This window comes from Trachemys scripta, chromosome 2 (assembly GCF_013100865.1).
Source record: "Trachemys scripta elegans isolate TJP31775 chromosome 2, CAS_Tse_1.0, whole genome shotgun sequence".
Lineage (NCBI taxonomy): Eukaryota > Metazoa > Chordata > Testudines > Emydidae > Trachemys > Trachemys scripta.
This window is the reverse complement of record NC_048299.1, coordinates 84587734-84602294: the sequence shown is the minus strand read 5'-3', so window position 1 is coordinate 84602294 and position 14561 is coordinate 84587734. Positions and strand designations below refer to the sequence as shown.

The window sequence follows — 14561 nt, the reverse complement described above, 5'->3', positions numbered from 1 at the left end:
TGCTTACCAGAGCCATGCGTGCCCCTGCTCCCCACCACCCACGCAAGGCTGGGATCATGGTTCGCCTGAGCCCTTCCTGAACCCCTGCCCTCATGCGAGGCTGGGGGATCGCTGCTCGCCCAGGCCATGCCTGCCCTGCCCCTAGGGTTGCCAGGCATCCAGTTTTTGACTGGAAAGCCCGGTCAAAAAGGGACCCTGGCGGCACCACCGACCAGGCTGTTAAAAGTTTGTTTGCGGGGGGGGCGGGGGCAGGCTAAGGCAGGTTCCCTGCTTACCCTAGGTCCGTGCAGCTCCTGGATGCGGCCACCAGGTCCTTATGGCGCCTAGGCGCATGGGTGGCAAGGAAGGTACCATGTGCTGCCCCATTGGCTGGAAACCGCAACCAATGGGAGCTGCAGGGACAGGACCTGCAGGAGCGAGCGCAGTGGGTGGAGCCTTACTGGATGCCCATGCACCTAGGGGCTGCAGGGAGCTGGCGGCCGCCACCTGAGAGCCATGGTAACCCTGAACTCCCTCCTACACTCCAACACCCTGCCCCAGCCTGCTGTCCCCTCCTGCACCCAAATTCCTCCTGGAGCCCGCCTCCCAAGCCCTGAGCTCCCTCCTACACCCCAAAACCCTCATCCCCAGCCCCACCCCAGAGCCTACACACCTAGCCAGAGCCCGCTCCCACTCCGAACACCTCAGCCCCAGCCTGGAGCCCCTTCTTGCATCCCAAACCTCTCATCCCCAGCCCCACTCCAATGCCTGCACCCCACAGCCAGAGACCTCACCCCCTACACCCCAATCCCCTGCCCCAGCCCAGAGCCTTCTCCCCCATCCTGAACCCTGATTTCTGGCTTCACCACCAGCCAGAGACTGCAGCCCCACCCCACACCGCAACCGCCTGCCCCAGGCTGGTGAAAATGCGTGAGGGTGGGGGAGAATGAGGAACAGAGGGAGGGGGATGGAGCCTCAGAGAAGGGGTGGGGTCTTGTGGAGAGGGCCAGGGCAGGGGTGTTCAGTTTCGTGCGATTAGAAAGTTGGCAACCCTACCTGCTCCCTCCCACGTGCAAGGCTGGGGCCACTGCTTGTCTGAGCCCTGGCCGACCCCCCCTGTGTGAGGCTGTGGTCACTGTTCGCCCAAGGCATACCTGCCCCTGTTCTCCTCCCCTGCATGACAGTGGGGTCACTTCTCCCCCCCCCCCAGCTCTGTCTGCCGCTGCCCCTCACTCAGTGTGTGAGGTGAGGGTGCCTGCTCACCCAAACCCTGCCTGCGGCTGTCCTCTCCCCCACTCAAGGCTGGGGTCATGGCTCACTTGAACCCTTCCTACCCTTCCCTCCCCCGAGCGGGGCTGGGATCGCCCCTCACTAGAGCCCTGCCTGCCATCCTGTGTGCAAGGCTGGGGTGGCTGCTTCCCCAACTCCTGCCTGCCCCTTTCCCCCCTCCACCTCAGACGGGGGTCACTGCTTGCCCAAGGCCCGCCCCCACATGAGACTTGGGATGCTGCTCTCCTGAAACCTACCTGTCTGCCTCTCCCATGCACAGCTGGGGGTGGGGGTCACAGCTCGCAGGAGCTATACCTGTCCCCCTCCCCCACGTGAGGCTGAGGGTTGCAGCTCACCTGAGCCCTGCCTGCTCCGTCCCCCTCCCCCTGCACAAGACTGAGTTCGCTTATCCTCACAGCCCTGACTTACCCCCCACCCTCCCCGTGCCAGTCCTGCCTCCCCCTGCTGCATGGTGCTGGCATCACCACCACCCCTCCACATTCCTCTGCGCTGCAGCCTGCCTTTTTGACAAAAATGGGCATTTGGCCTATTTGTTTTTGCCAGCTGATGAAGTCGGCCCAAACAAATGGGACAAATGTTCCCTTTGCCAAAAAAGTTGGGACAGGGCTTAAAAAAGGGACTGTCCTGTCCGAAACGGGACATATCGTCACCCTCAGAGGGTGGAACATGTCAGTGCAAAGTAGAAAATGATGAGCGAGGGGAGCACACACAGACATTTTAAAGGGTGTTGCTGTGACTGGTTACTCCTGCCTACTAACTGGCAGGTGAAATTCATCCCTGTGCAGAGGGCTACAAGTCCCAAGCACCTTTTTTAAGTCCCTATTATGCCTTCAAATAGGGTGTAAGTGGTGCACAGGTCCCATGCTGGCCATCTGCAGAGGGATGAATTTTATTCTACACCAGGAGTGCTTTAATAAACACCCCATTAACTTGAGGCTTTTGCTTAAGCCAATGACAGCCTTGCCCTGCTTGTTACCCTGTGCACTGTAAGTGGAGAGAAATGGATCTTTACTACCATTCAGCACTTAATCTTGCTGGTGAGCAAGTGATGCCTTCACTTGCACTTCCATTGGGTAAAGACTTGGAAGATGAAGGCCTAAATGACACAAAAACGCCTTCACGGCATTAAACAAATGGTTAGATGGGACTGGCAATCCTTGTAGATGTAAAGCACTAAGCTAAAAAGCAGTCAGACAAAATACCGTGTCTCTAATATTGAACACTTTATGTATTGCCATCCCATACACAGCTGGGAGACCCAGAGGTGCCTCAGAAGTTACACATGCTTTCCAAGCTAATAGATTTTGTGTCTAAATCAAAGCCCTGTGTACTCCACGGCAAACTGGACCAGAATGCTGAGGCAGTGGCCCTGGATCCTGCAGCCTTCTTGGGTTCTGCAGGTTTTTTTGCAGTGGTTTCAGTTATATTATTTTAAAATTAGGTTTCTATGAATTAAATATGAAAATGACTAATACAATCAGTACGATACTCACTGTGTTATATATTTTGGTACTCAATTCAATCTACATTGTATGCTGTCCACACATTGGCATTGTGCTGCAGATTTCTATAGCGATGATAGATACATCCATCATAGAAGTTGTCAGGGGGAAGATGGAGGTTTTAGTGGTTGATAGGGAAAGTGTGCGAGGCAGTTTGGGGTTGAGAATTAATGTTAGCTAGCTGCTTCACTCAAATGACCAGCAGTTATACAGTTAATACCTTTCCAAGTTATTTTCTCAGGCTGGGTGAATGTACAGGAAGACAGTGCAACATCAGTTTACTTGGTTCACGTTTCCAAGATTTTCTTCACAACTATGAGGGCTCAACTCTTTTTTGAAGTGACAGCTTACAATCTGGCGTCTAATACTGTGCCAAAGGATAGAATTTACTGCAGGCCTTTTGCCTATGACCACAGAACAGCACAATACATGGCACCTTCATCGAGATAAATGGTTTCCTTTCAGGGCAGTCCATGCATTGCGAAAATATATAGAATGCCCTGCTGCAAATGACAGCTGTTTCATTCTGTTTTTGTAAAGCCTTAGATGCTTTAAAGTGTTTGTTGTAGGAAGAAGTCACAACTATTTTTTTTTTTTAAAAAGTCCACAGTTGTCAGTCTTCCTTCAATCTCTTCATTCTGCTATGTCATTACTGAAAATTTCGGAATGATTTCTTCAGCTGGCAAAAGAAAAATAAGTCTTAGTCTTTAAGTAACTAAAAACTAGTAATCAACTAACAACTAGTTTCTAAATAGCTAAACAGTCTTAGTCTTTAAATAACTGGCATAAAGGAACACAATACATTAAATGAAATCTTTAATTGCTTGTTTGGTTCTCTAAGCCAGGGGCTTCATTCTTGGAAATGATTTCGTGATTCTGCTTTACCACTATAAATCAGGGATAACTCCTGTGTGTAAAACTGGTATGAGAATAGGGTTGCCTACTTTCTAATCGCATAAAACCGAACACCCTTGTCCCAACCTGGCTCCTCATGGCTCCCGGAAGCGGCGACATGTCCCTCTGAACGCCCCCTTCTCTGAGTCCCCACCCCCTGCTCACTCCATCCCTCCTCCCTCTGTCACTCGCTCTGCCCCACACTCACTCACTCGCTCATTTTTACTGAGCTGGGGTATGGGGTTGGGGTACAGGAGGGGGTGAAAGCTCTGGCTGGTGGAGCAGGCTCTGGGTGGGGCCAGAAATGAGGGGTTTAGGGTATGAGAGAGGGTTCTGGGCTGGGGCAGGGGAATGGGGTGTGGGGGGAGAGGTCTCTGGATGGGGGGTGCAGGCACTGGGGTGGGGCTAGGAATGAGGGGTTTGGGGTGTGAGAAGGCTCTGGGCTGGGACAGGGCATTGAAGGGTGTGTGTGGGGGGAGGTCTCCAGCTGGGGGTGTGGGGTGAGGACGAGGGGCTTGGGGTGCAGGAGGGGTGCATGCGGCCACCGTGCACTGGTGCCGCCCCCGCAGCTCCCATTGGCTGCAGTTCCCAGCCAATGGGAGCTGAGGAGCTGGCACATAGGGTAGGGGCAGTGCATGGAGCCTCCCTGGCTGCCCCTGCGCTTTGGAGCCAGAGGGACATGTCGCTGCTTCCGGGAGCCATGCGGAGCCTGGCGGGAGCCTGCCAACTGGACTTTTAATGGCCCGGTCAGTGTCCGAAAACCGGACACCTGGCAACCCTAAAAGTGAGAAGAATGAAATCCACTGATTTTACTGAGGCTTAGTGCAGAATTTGGCTCTATCTATTTGCTTAAGAGAAGGTCCAGACCTAAAGATTTGGGTCCATATTCTTAAGTGGAAAAGTGAAAGACCAAGACCATTACCCATCTGACTTTTTAGGTAGACCACTTTCTAGTTAATCTCTTTTACTAAGTTTTTATATCTTGAACAATAAAGAAAAAAATCTGTTTCTTATTGATGGCGAAACTGTAAAAGCAGATCAGTCAAAAAGGTGAGCATTTTCACTTTTACACAAAACCGGAGAAACCCTAAATTCACTAATTTATTTGGGCATAAGCTTTCGTGGGTAAAAAAACACTTCTTCAGATGCATCATGCTTATGCCCAAAGAAGTCGGTTAGTCTTTAAGGTGCTACCGGACTCCTCGTTGTTTTTGTGGATACAGACAAACACGGCTACCCCCTCTGATACCTAAATTCATTACCTTGGCTGTCCATGTAAACTAGTTGAAGTTGTTTTGCAGGCTAATGCTACTTGTTAATTTCACACATTTTGGTATAGATCTCAACCAATCACCCTCGGAGTTCTAGACTGACAAGGCATTGCTAATACCACCAGCCACATAATAATACTGCCCTCATTACCATGAGTAACCGCTGCAGTTAACTTTGAGAATGCTACCCCACCCTTTGTCTGCCCTATCTATTTAGATTGTAAGGTATTTAGAGCAGAAACTATAGCTCGGTAGGGGTATGTATAACACCTAGCACAAAGGGGCCCTTGATTGGGCCTCTAGCCACTACTGTAATAAAAACAATAGTAATCTTGTGTCAGCATGTTCTGACATTGGAATATGCAAGCAACCAGAATAAAATGAATTCTTACACTCTGTAGAAAAGCCTTAAAGTCAATTTTTGGCTGGGGAGGACCTTTTATTTCCTTTTTACTGCTGGGGAGTTCCTGTGGGTCTAGCTCCACTGTTGCCATGGCAGGAAACTGTATCTCTGGCATTCCTGGCATTGAGGTTGATGGAGCTGATGGGAATGTTTCACTTCTGCTCAGGCGCCTTGGAACTACCATTTCTGAGCACCCAGCTCTAGGATGCGTAGTGTCAGCGGCATCTGGACCAACTTGTTTATTCTGGGCATTTCTTTCTTCCCTCCAATCAGGGAGTCCAAGCTCTGAAAACAGATGGGATTGTTCTCCTAGTAATTGGTCCAGCTGCAGCAGAGAAAATAGGGAAGACATGCATATTGTAGTAATAAAAAATTATAAAAGGTATCAGACGGTGATACACAGGAGAGGTTATGAAGCATGCCCACTTCTTATTGCTGGTCAAAAAAACAAAGTATAATTTGGCAGCGGATATGGTGCCGTGAAAAGAATTCAGTAATAAATTTCAATCCCATTTTCACGTTTCAGTAACATAAATTTCAAATTTTTACTGTGATTGACTGACACAGTTGCCTTAGGCCTGGTTTACACTGGGGGGGGGGGAGGAGGGAATCGACCTAAGATACGCAACTTCAGCTACGAGAATAGCGTAGCTGAAGTCGACGTATCTTAGTTCGACTTACCTCCCGTCTTCACGGCGCGGGATTGACTGCCACTGCTTCCCCGTCGACTCCGCTTCCGCCTCTCACCGCAGTGGAGTTCTGGAGTCGACAGCAGAGCGATCCCCAATAGATAGATCACTACCTGCCAATCTGGCGGGTAGTGAAGACGTACCCTAAGTACAACCCCCCCAAGCAGACCTCTGTGGATGTGTGCGGCAGCCCTAGATTGAAAAGGGTGTATCGTAACAATTTGTGGCCCAGATTCACCAGTGCGCCATGCACTGTGTGTCATGCAGGCACTGCAAAATGAATGGCTTCAATCTGGAAATGGCTAATGGAGAATTCCTGTGGTGGAGGAAAAAGCTGGTGGAGATGTTGGGGCAGGCACAGAGTGCTGCATTGTCAATTCAACTATTCTTCCTCAGCTACTGTAAGCGACACTAAAACCAGGCAGAGCAACCCTGGGGAGATACAACTCTGGTGGCCATCTCCCTACTTTGCACCAAATGAAGATAGGGCTTCCTTCTTCCCTGTCCCCAATTTGAGTTGTGTTTTAGGGCTTATCCACTCAGGGGAAAATGACAAGCACAACTATAACACAATAAGTAAGTCTTTACAGCTATGCTGGAGTAACTCCCCATGGGAACACTATTCCAGCATAAAAGTGACTTTATCAGAGTAAATATTCCAAAATAAAGTCACTTTTATCATTACTGAGCTCTAGCAATGCCAGTCAATTTCCCTGCATAGATAAGTCCTTAGGGAGGCAACATAGGCTAGGAAGGAAGGATAGTTCAGAGGTTAGGGCATTAACTAGAGACTTGGGAAAACAAAGTTCAGTCCCCAGGTCTGTCAGAGACTTCTTGTGTTACCTTGGGCAAATCACTTAAGATGAGATTCACAAAGGTATTTAAGTGCCTAACTCCCATTGAAATCAATGGGCATTAGATGCCGAACACCTTTGTGAATTCTACCCCTAAATCTCTCTGTGCCTCAGTTTCCCATAGGGCCAATAGATTGGTGTAGGAAGGGAACTGGTAGTGGGGAATTCCCAGATGAAGCTCAGCATCGTCCAGGCCTGAAAAGCTATTGGACTATGTGGCCTGAGCCAAGTGTTAGACAGGGAATGCTGGTGCGGAAACTGCCAGGATCTTGGAAAAGGTCTGAACTTATTCAAGGCGTGGTGCCAAAGAAGGAGGTCCTGGGGATTCTGAGGGTGTGTGGGGCTTGAAAAGAAATGGGAAGTAAACCCAGAGCTCCAATGGTCTCTACCCAGGCCAGGCATTGAATGAAAGAATGGCATTGGCTATCTTGGGGCCTTTGTCCATTATACCCCAAGGGAATAAATATGTGCTTCTAGTGGCTGACTGTTTTTCAAAGAGTGCAGAAGCATATCCCCTTCCTGATCAGGAAGTTCCGACAGTAGCATTTGTCAATAGGTTGTGTGCTACCATAGACACATGCCTCAGTTCCTGCATGCTGATCAGGGAAGAAATGTTGAATTCCCTTTGTTCGAAGAGGTGTGTGACCTTTGGGAGATCCACAAAACCTGCACTACACCTTATCATCCCTAATCTGATAGGTTAGTTCAATGATTCAACCATGTGTGTGTTGGTATGCTGCCCTCCCTGATTCAAAACAATCAAAGAGAGTGATATGAGCTTGTCCCCTACATTAGGATGGCCTAGTGGAGCACTGTCCAGTCATCTACAGGATATACACCCTTTATGGTGTTATTTGGTGGAAGATCTGCCTGCCTGGTGAATGCATATCTGGGGTAGATGTTTTGGAAGAGTTAGAACATTAGCATACTGGGTCAAACCAATGGTCCACCTAGCCCTATATCCTGTCTCCAACAGAGGCCACTACCAGAGGTTCAGGGGAAGTGTACACAACAGGACAATTTTGGAGACATCCAGCAGGCTTCCCCTCCGGGTTTTTGATAGTCAGAGGTTTGGGGTCACCTCAAGTATGGGGTTGCAGCCCCAACCATCTTTGGCTAATAGCCATTGATGGACTTATCCTCTATTACCTATCTAGTTCTTTTTTAAACCCAGTTATACTTTTGGCCATCACAACATCCTATGGCAATGAGTTCCACAGTCTAATTGTGCATTTCCTCTTGTTTGTATTATATCTGCTGCCTATTAATTTTATCAGGTGACCCTTGGTTTTTGTATTGTGGGAAAGGGTGAATAACACTTCTCTATTCACTTTTTCCACACCATTCATGATTGTATAGACTTTTATCATATCCCCACCCCCCATGCCCTTAGTCATCTCTTTTCTAAACTGAACAGCCCTGATCTTTTTAGTCTCTCCTTGTATGGAAGCTGTTCCATATCCTTGAACATCTTTATTTCCCTTCTCTAAATCTTTTCTAGTTCCACTATATCCTTTTTTGAGATGGGGAGACCAGAGCTGAGCACAGTATTCAGGGTGTGGGAGCACCATGGATTTATAAGGGGGATTATGATACTCTCTGTCTTATTTTCTCTCTCTTTCCTAATAGTTCCTAACATGGTTAGCCTTTCTGACTGCTGTTGCACATTGAGCTGAAGTTTTAGGAGAAAACAAGTTTAGCAATCCATCCAACTATGTCACACAGGTAGCAGGATACTTGAGTTCTGTGAGTCAAGCTGCTAAGAGGAATCAGGCTACGGCCACACAAAGACGGAAAGAATACTATGATGTCTGGGTCACCAGATAGGTGTATGAGCTAAGCAAGTCGGTGTGGGTATGAGACCAGGAAGGGGCAGGGTCCAAAATTATGCAGAAAGCTTAATGGTCCCTTTTACAGGCATCAGGAAATTGTCTGGGGTGCTTCGTGGATAAACTTTTGTGGCAGATTACAACCAGTTGAAGCCCTCTGTGAATTGAGGGCAGGGACATTGAGCCCACACAGGAGCCCTCGGTGACCACCCAACCTCAGGCAAAATACGCTCAGGAGTGCTGTATCGCAGCTCATCTGCAGTTCCTACATACAAGGAATGTTCCTGTGTCAGAAAGCCTAGAATGGGTACCTTGGCCTGATGAAGATGGGGATCGTGAGCAAACACTTGAGGTGGTGTCAGGATAGGGCTCAGCAGAGGGTCATTCCAAAGACTCACCCCTGCCACCAGTCTCAGAATCCCAGGGCAGACTGCAGCAGGTGCACAGACTGGCTTACGGACTATTTGAAGTAGCTTCAGCAGGATGCAGAGGCACATCATCTTAGAAGGTGGGCATGGAGGGTAATGTAATAAGCCAGCAGATGGCACCTAAATGTGAACAGCTACGTTATGGGAGTCAACGGCCTAGAGGGGCAAGAAACTGGAGGATTCCATGACTGTGGGGAGGAGCTGGAGGGACTTGCCATCCTGACAGGAGCATGTGTTTTGGGGGTGGGGGAGAGAGTTCTGTGGGAGGAAGAAGGAATGTGTTGCCCTGGGCGCAGTGTGAATGAGCCCAAGAACAGGACTGTCAGGGACAGCTAGATTGGGACTAGTGATGAGCACTGGGGACTTAGGGTCGCACGTATCCTGAGGGCAAGGGAAGACTGAGTAGCCATGGAGCAGCAAATCCCACCAGGACAGAGGCCCAGGCTGAGCAGCCACTTCTCCCAGCCTAATTAAATGGTCTCAGAACTCTGTGTGCACTTGGGTGTTTTTGTGGCAGGGGTTTCCAGATCCAGGTCTGTGCCTGACCTGAAGAGAAACAGGTGCAGACATGCTACCTTCAGACATTTACCAGATCCTGTGTCCAGCACAGAGAAGCGGGTGGGTGGGTTGGTACAATGCTTTATAGCAACAACTGTTGCTTAATGGTGATGACAATTATGCTTAATGCGGATACCCTTCAAATAATTTAGGAGCACTTAAATCTTTTTGAGGTTTTACTCTCATGCTGGCTTTAGTTACTGCTCAAACAACAGCTTTCAGTCGCTCCATAGCTATGATACGTATTCTGTGTACATCAACTGTTTCACTACTGACTGCTCCTAGCAGTTGTTTTACTTCTTTCATATTAACTGCCGACGATGGGTATCCATGCCAGGTGAATCCTTACCGCACCTACAAGCCATGTTAATTTTTACAGGCTCTTATCAGCCTTCAGTAATTGAAAATTTCTGCACTGTGAAGTTAGTATCAAAATGGTTGTTTTGTGCGTACGCTTACATGACTCTAAGTCATGCAGCAATTCTATAACTACAGTGGTTGATTTGGAGGAAAGTTGATGACATTTTTGGTTATAAAATCACAAATGGCAAGAAACAAGTGATCAGTTGGAGATCTGGCAAAATATAAAGTTCTCTCTTTCCAAAGAGAAAACTTTTGCTTTGCATCTGACAGCAGTTTATTAATAAAATACTTACTGGATTTAACATTTTTTAGATTTTGAAAGAGCAACAGTGTGGCCAACACCACTAGTGATTTTGAGTGTATCCAGGGTCTGGTTTTCAGAAAGTTGGACCTCAGAATGTTCTGAAAATCAAAGCCCTTTAAGGAGTCATAAACTGGGCACCTAAAAACTGAAGCGCCTGGAATCACTAGTCCCTTTTTGAAAATGTCGGCCCACGGTTGTACCAGGTGACACAATTTAACCTTGTTGGTTTGGTCACATGTTCAACTGACAGCAAATGCATGTGGAATCCACATACGGCAACCACTAACTGTGACATTGCACCAGTAAAGGCAATAGGATAAAGCGTCTTTAAACTAGATTCCTTTTTCCTATGTTTCACAAGAATAGCTGCTTATACAACGTACCATCAAAATTCCCTCCCTAGCCTGGCGAGATCGATCATTCAGCTGGAATTCCAGTTCAGAAACCTCACGACGAACAGCTTGACGTAAGATCTGCAGTTGTCTTTTTTCCTCCCTGTAGTAGACAACAGAAGAAAAACAATCAGGTGAATAGTGATGCTCTGCAAAGCATCCATTTCTCATTCATGCCATTAATGCAGTGTTGTTTCAGACATAGCACCACAAAACAGTCTAAATAATAACCTAACAGTACCAACATCAGATAGTTCCTTTACTGCATTGCACTATGCAGGCCACAGAACTCTGAATAAACTGAATCCATGTGTGTGTCCTCCCTTTCTCTTTTAACCTTTCCCCATATTAATTCATAGGGAATAACCATTCAGTCGTACAAAAATAGTCCTGGGCACTAGTTCTCACTGCAGACAACCCAACTAAACAGATTTTGGAGTCAGCCATTTTGAGTTATGACATTACAAAAAAACAAAAACAAAACAACCGAACAAAAAAAGACATACCTTCCCCCCCTCCACACTTCAAAGTGCTCTTCATTCAAAAATGTCTTGTTCGATTAACTGCTACCTTTTCTCAAACTACCCTCCTCTGCCAAGGGACTGCACATGAAAAATTTCAGCCAGAAACAAGTTTTATTAGAAGGAAAGACTTATTTTTTAAAATTAAGTGTATAATGGAGACTGTTTTACAATCTTGATGATGGTGTTACTGCTATGATTCTAATACAGTGCTTCCTTTGGTTATGGCCCAATCTGTATAATGCCCTCATCATCAAACCCCACCTTCCCCCCACAAACCACCACCTATGTTCATCTGGAATGCTGAGGTCAAAATAAATGAGATCTATTGCAAATTATGCCTGTATTTCCATAGTATTTTAAGTCATTTAAAACTAAAATAGACCATATTTTTAATTCTAATGTTTCTGAACATTGAAATTAATGGAGACAAGTCATACTTTTCTATGGACACAATTACATAAAAAGTCCTTTTCACTTGCAGGGTGGGCACACGACATGCACAATACCCATGATGGCACCTTCATGATTGGGGATGTTATACTCATGAGGAATCCCAGCCATTGAGTCTGAGAAGTATCAAAGAGAGTGTATGTTCGTTGGTATATATTATAAATCTCTTATGTACACCTAACCTTAATGCAGCATAACTTGTTTATAACATACACTGCCATGATCAAGTTTCGAAAATATTGGTTGGATAAATGGATAGTAATAAAGTGATGAACAACTGAATGCTGACTTCTGTGTTATACAGTAAAAATGTTAAGTCTGAGTGTTGGCACATACAGCAAGATGCTCTGCACATGCACTCATGGTCCAAAATGTTGCTTTTTTAATGACTATAATATGTATATTTCTGTAGTGATATAATTACCTTCCTTCATCTGACATAGCACTGGAAAAAAGATCATGTTGCTCTACCAGGTGCTGCTCGATCTCATCTAGCTTCTCCCGGAAACTCTGGCAAGATCTCTTCATAGCTTCTATTTCATGGATTGTGCACTACGAAGAAGAACAAGAAGAGTGACTATTTCATTACTTTCCTTTTAATATTTGTCATACTGACAGCTCAGGAGGCAGCAGTCCTATTCTCATCAACAGAACAGGTACATCATAAGCAGGCTTGTCAGACATTAGTAGGTACAAGCTTCCAGATAACAAGTGAGATGACTTCTGAAGAATATAAATGTCGCATTTAGTTATCAGCTCTTCTTTTTAAGTCACATAGGCCTCCCCTGAAGTCAATGGAAATTTTGCCCTTGTCTTCAAGGGAGACAGGATTTTGCCCATAGTTTTGACACAATGGGTCAAATTCTTAGCTTAGTTACACTTATGTAAATCATTAGCATTGAATAGAGTTGCCCCGGATTTACACCAGCATCACTGAATGAAGAAGTTTGCTCCATGTGTCTGATTTGAAAGACAGGTTGAGCACTGTACCTCTAGAACCATCATCACATTTTCTTGACCCACCATTTGTAGATGTTAACGTTTAGCTGACTTTTACATTATTAGTGGAGGTAAAAGGATTAATAAGAATAAAAATAGCAACTGCAATTGCACTAGCTAGGATAAAATTGCGAAGGCTATACAATTCTTTTGGGATTCGAGCTGGCACTATGACATATATAGTTCAGTTCTCTTTGTATAACACATTATTTGAAGAGTTTTGAGCAAATGAACAGATCTGTGGGAATTGTGATGTTTGCAGACTTTTGGCACAAATATATTTCAGCCTATAGATTGCTCATCAACTGTCCTTGGCAAATATTGCTTCGAATATCCATTATTAACTATTTAAAATTTGAGCTGTTTTCACAGGACACAAGATTTCTGTCCCCAGACTGGATGAGTGTAAGTCTTGGAATCAGGTTTCCAAGACAAATTCAAAGTTTGCTTTTTGCAGAGAGTTTGCAATATTTGTTCACAAGTCAATGTTTTGGGGAACATTCCTGCCAGTAACATTGCTTGATAGAATATACAAACACGGCCAAAGCACATTTATTTATAAAGGATATAAACTTTCCTACTTCATGGCAAAAAAGTCAATCACTAACTGACAGGAGTTAGAAAGAAATTTCTATGGGCAGGTTATTCCCTAATCATCCACTCCAGGTTCTCTCTTGCACAAGGTATTGGTTTGAATGAACTGTCTTTCTCTAATATGGCAATTCATATGTTTATATCCTTAAACATTCAAATAAATATTTGGAAATAATGTCTGCAGTGTTTCATCTCTACTGTGGTCATTGATTGGTATTGGGAAGTAATTTCCCCGTAGCATAGTATTTCTCTGGGGACTTTATATCTTCCCATTAAGACTCTAGCATGGGCCTCAGTTAGAAACGGGATTCTAGACTAATTGTTTAGATCAGTTATACATTTGAATAAATAATCAATGGATCACTGGCCTGCTCTGCTTTGGAGGTTCCTGCACATCAAGATGTTATGGAACGGTCTATCCACAAGGGTAAAGCTTGTCTGTGCATGAGACAGAGCTTTCTCAAGGGCTGGTTCAAGGTTGTGGAACCAACTCCCATGGGATTTCCGAACTACCTCAAACCTCACAACGTTCCATGCCAAGATCAAGGTGTATTTCTCCTACCTGGATTTTGCTAATATAAAGACATAGCATGTCATATGTTAAAAATGTAATTTCCCCCTCCAGGGAGAGGATGAGAGAAAGAAATAAAGAAAGAACCAGACATGAAAAATGTTGGTCATGTCCCCTAATTCACTGCTGGAGATCACTCAAGTACCTTAGTGATAGATATGGTATAAAAACATGAGTAGACTAGAATGATGTTATGGCCACTTTGGAAAACCTAACCAAAACAATTTTTTTTTAAAGTAATGTTAATCAGCAACTGAGCCTCCAAAAGGTATGGAAATAAAGTGTTTTTATTGGGAAATAATTTCCTTGTACAAGAAAATGTCATAGCCAGACGAATAAAATATAAACATGCAAATTCAATATAATCTGATGGCTATTTGCTCTTTCAGTGTTTTAACACTGACTTCTGTCAAGAACAGTGTTGCAGTTAATATAGATTTTGATTACTTTCAGGATTTTCTCTTGTTCTAGCAAATGTTTGATGCTTAAATCCCTTGACAGGCTGGACTAAAGATTATGGACCAAATCCTGTCATGTGGAATAAAGCCTACATACACAGGATTTTCTCCATATGAAGAAGTGAGGAGCAGAATCTTCAACCTAGTGCAGTGGAGCAATACCCACAATTTTAAAACACCGGATGTAGCAGCAGATACAACCTGCTGCT

At 45.5% G+C, this 14561-nt stretch overlaps 2 protein-coding genes across 5 annotated transcripts in view; both read right to left on the bottom strand.

The window, feature by feature from the left end:
* The window catches only part of PPP1R17 (protein phosphatase 1 regulatory subunit 17), a 65254-nt gene extending 62422 nt beyond the window's left edge, over window positions 1-2832 (bottom strand). The window contains exon 1 of the mRNA XM_034761133.1: window positions 2763-2832. The gene's annotated coding sequence lies outside the window, so the exon portion shown is untranslated. The remainder of the gene's footprint in view (window positions 1-2762) is intronic.
* A 532-nt stretch (window positions 2833-3364) lies between these two features.
* The window catches only part of ITPRID1 (ITPR interacting domain containing 1), a 67650-nt gene continuing 56453 nt past the window's right edge, over window positions 3365-14561 (bottom strand). For all 4 annotated transcript variants that reach the window (XM_034761128.1, XM_034761130.1, XM_034761131.1 and 1 more), the window contains 4 exons: window positions 12155-12282; window positions 10748-10859; window positions 5329-5664; window positions 3365-3450 (listed from right to left, as the gene is read on the bottom strand). In XM_034761128.1, coding sequence (XP_034617019.1) covers window positions 3421-3450; window positions 5329-5664; window positions 10748-10859; window positions 12155-12282 — 606 coding nt within the window. In that variant the 3' untranslated portion in view covers window positions 3365-3420. The remainder of the gene's footprint in view (window positions 3451-5328; window positions 5665-10747; window positions 10860-12154; window positions 12283-14561) is intronic.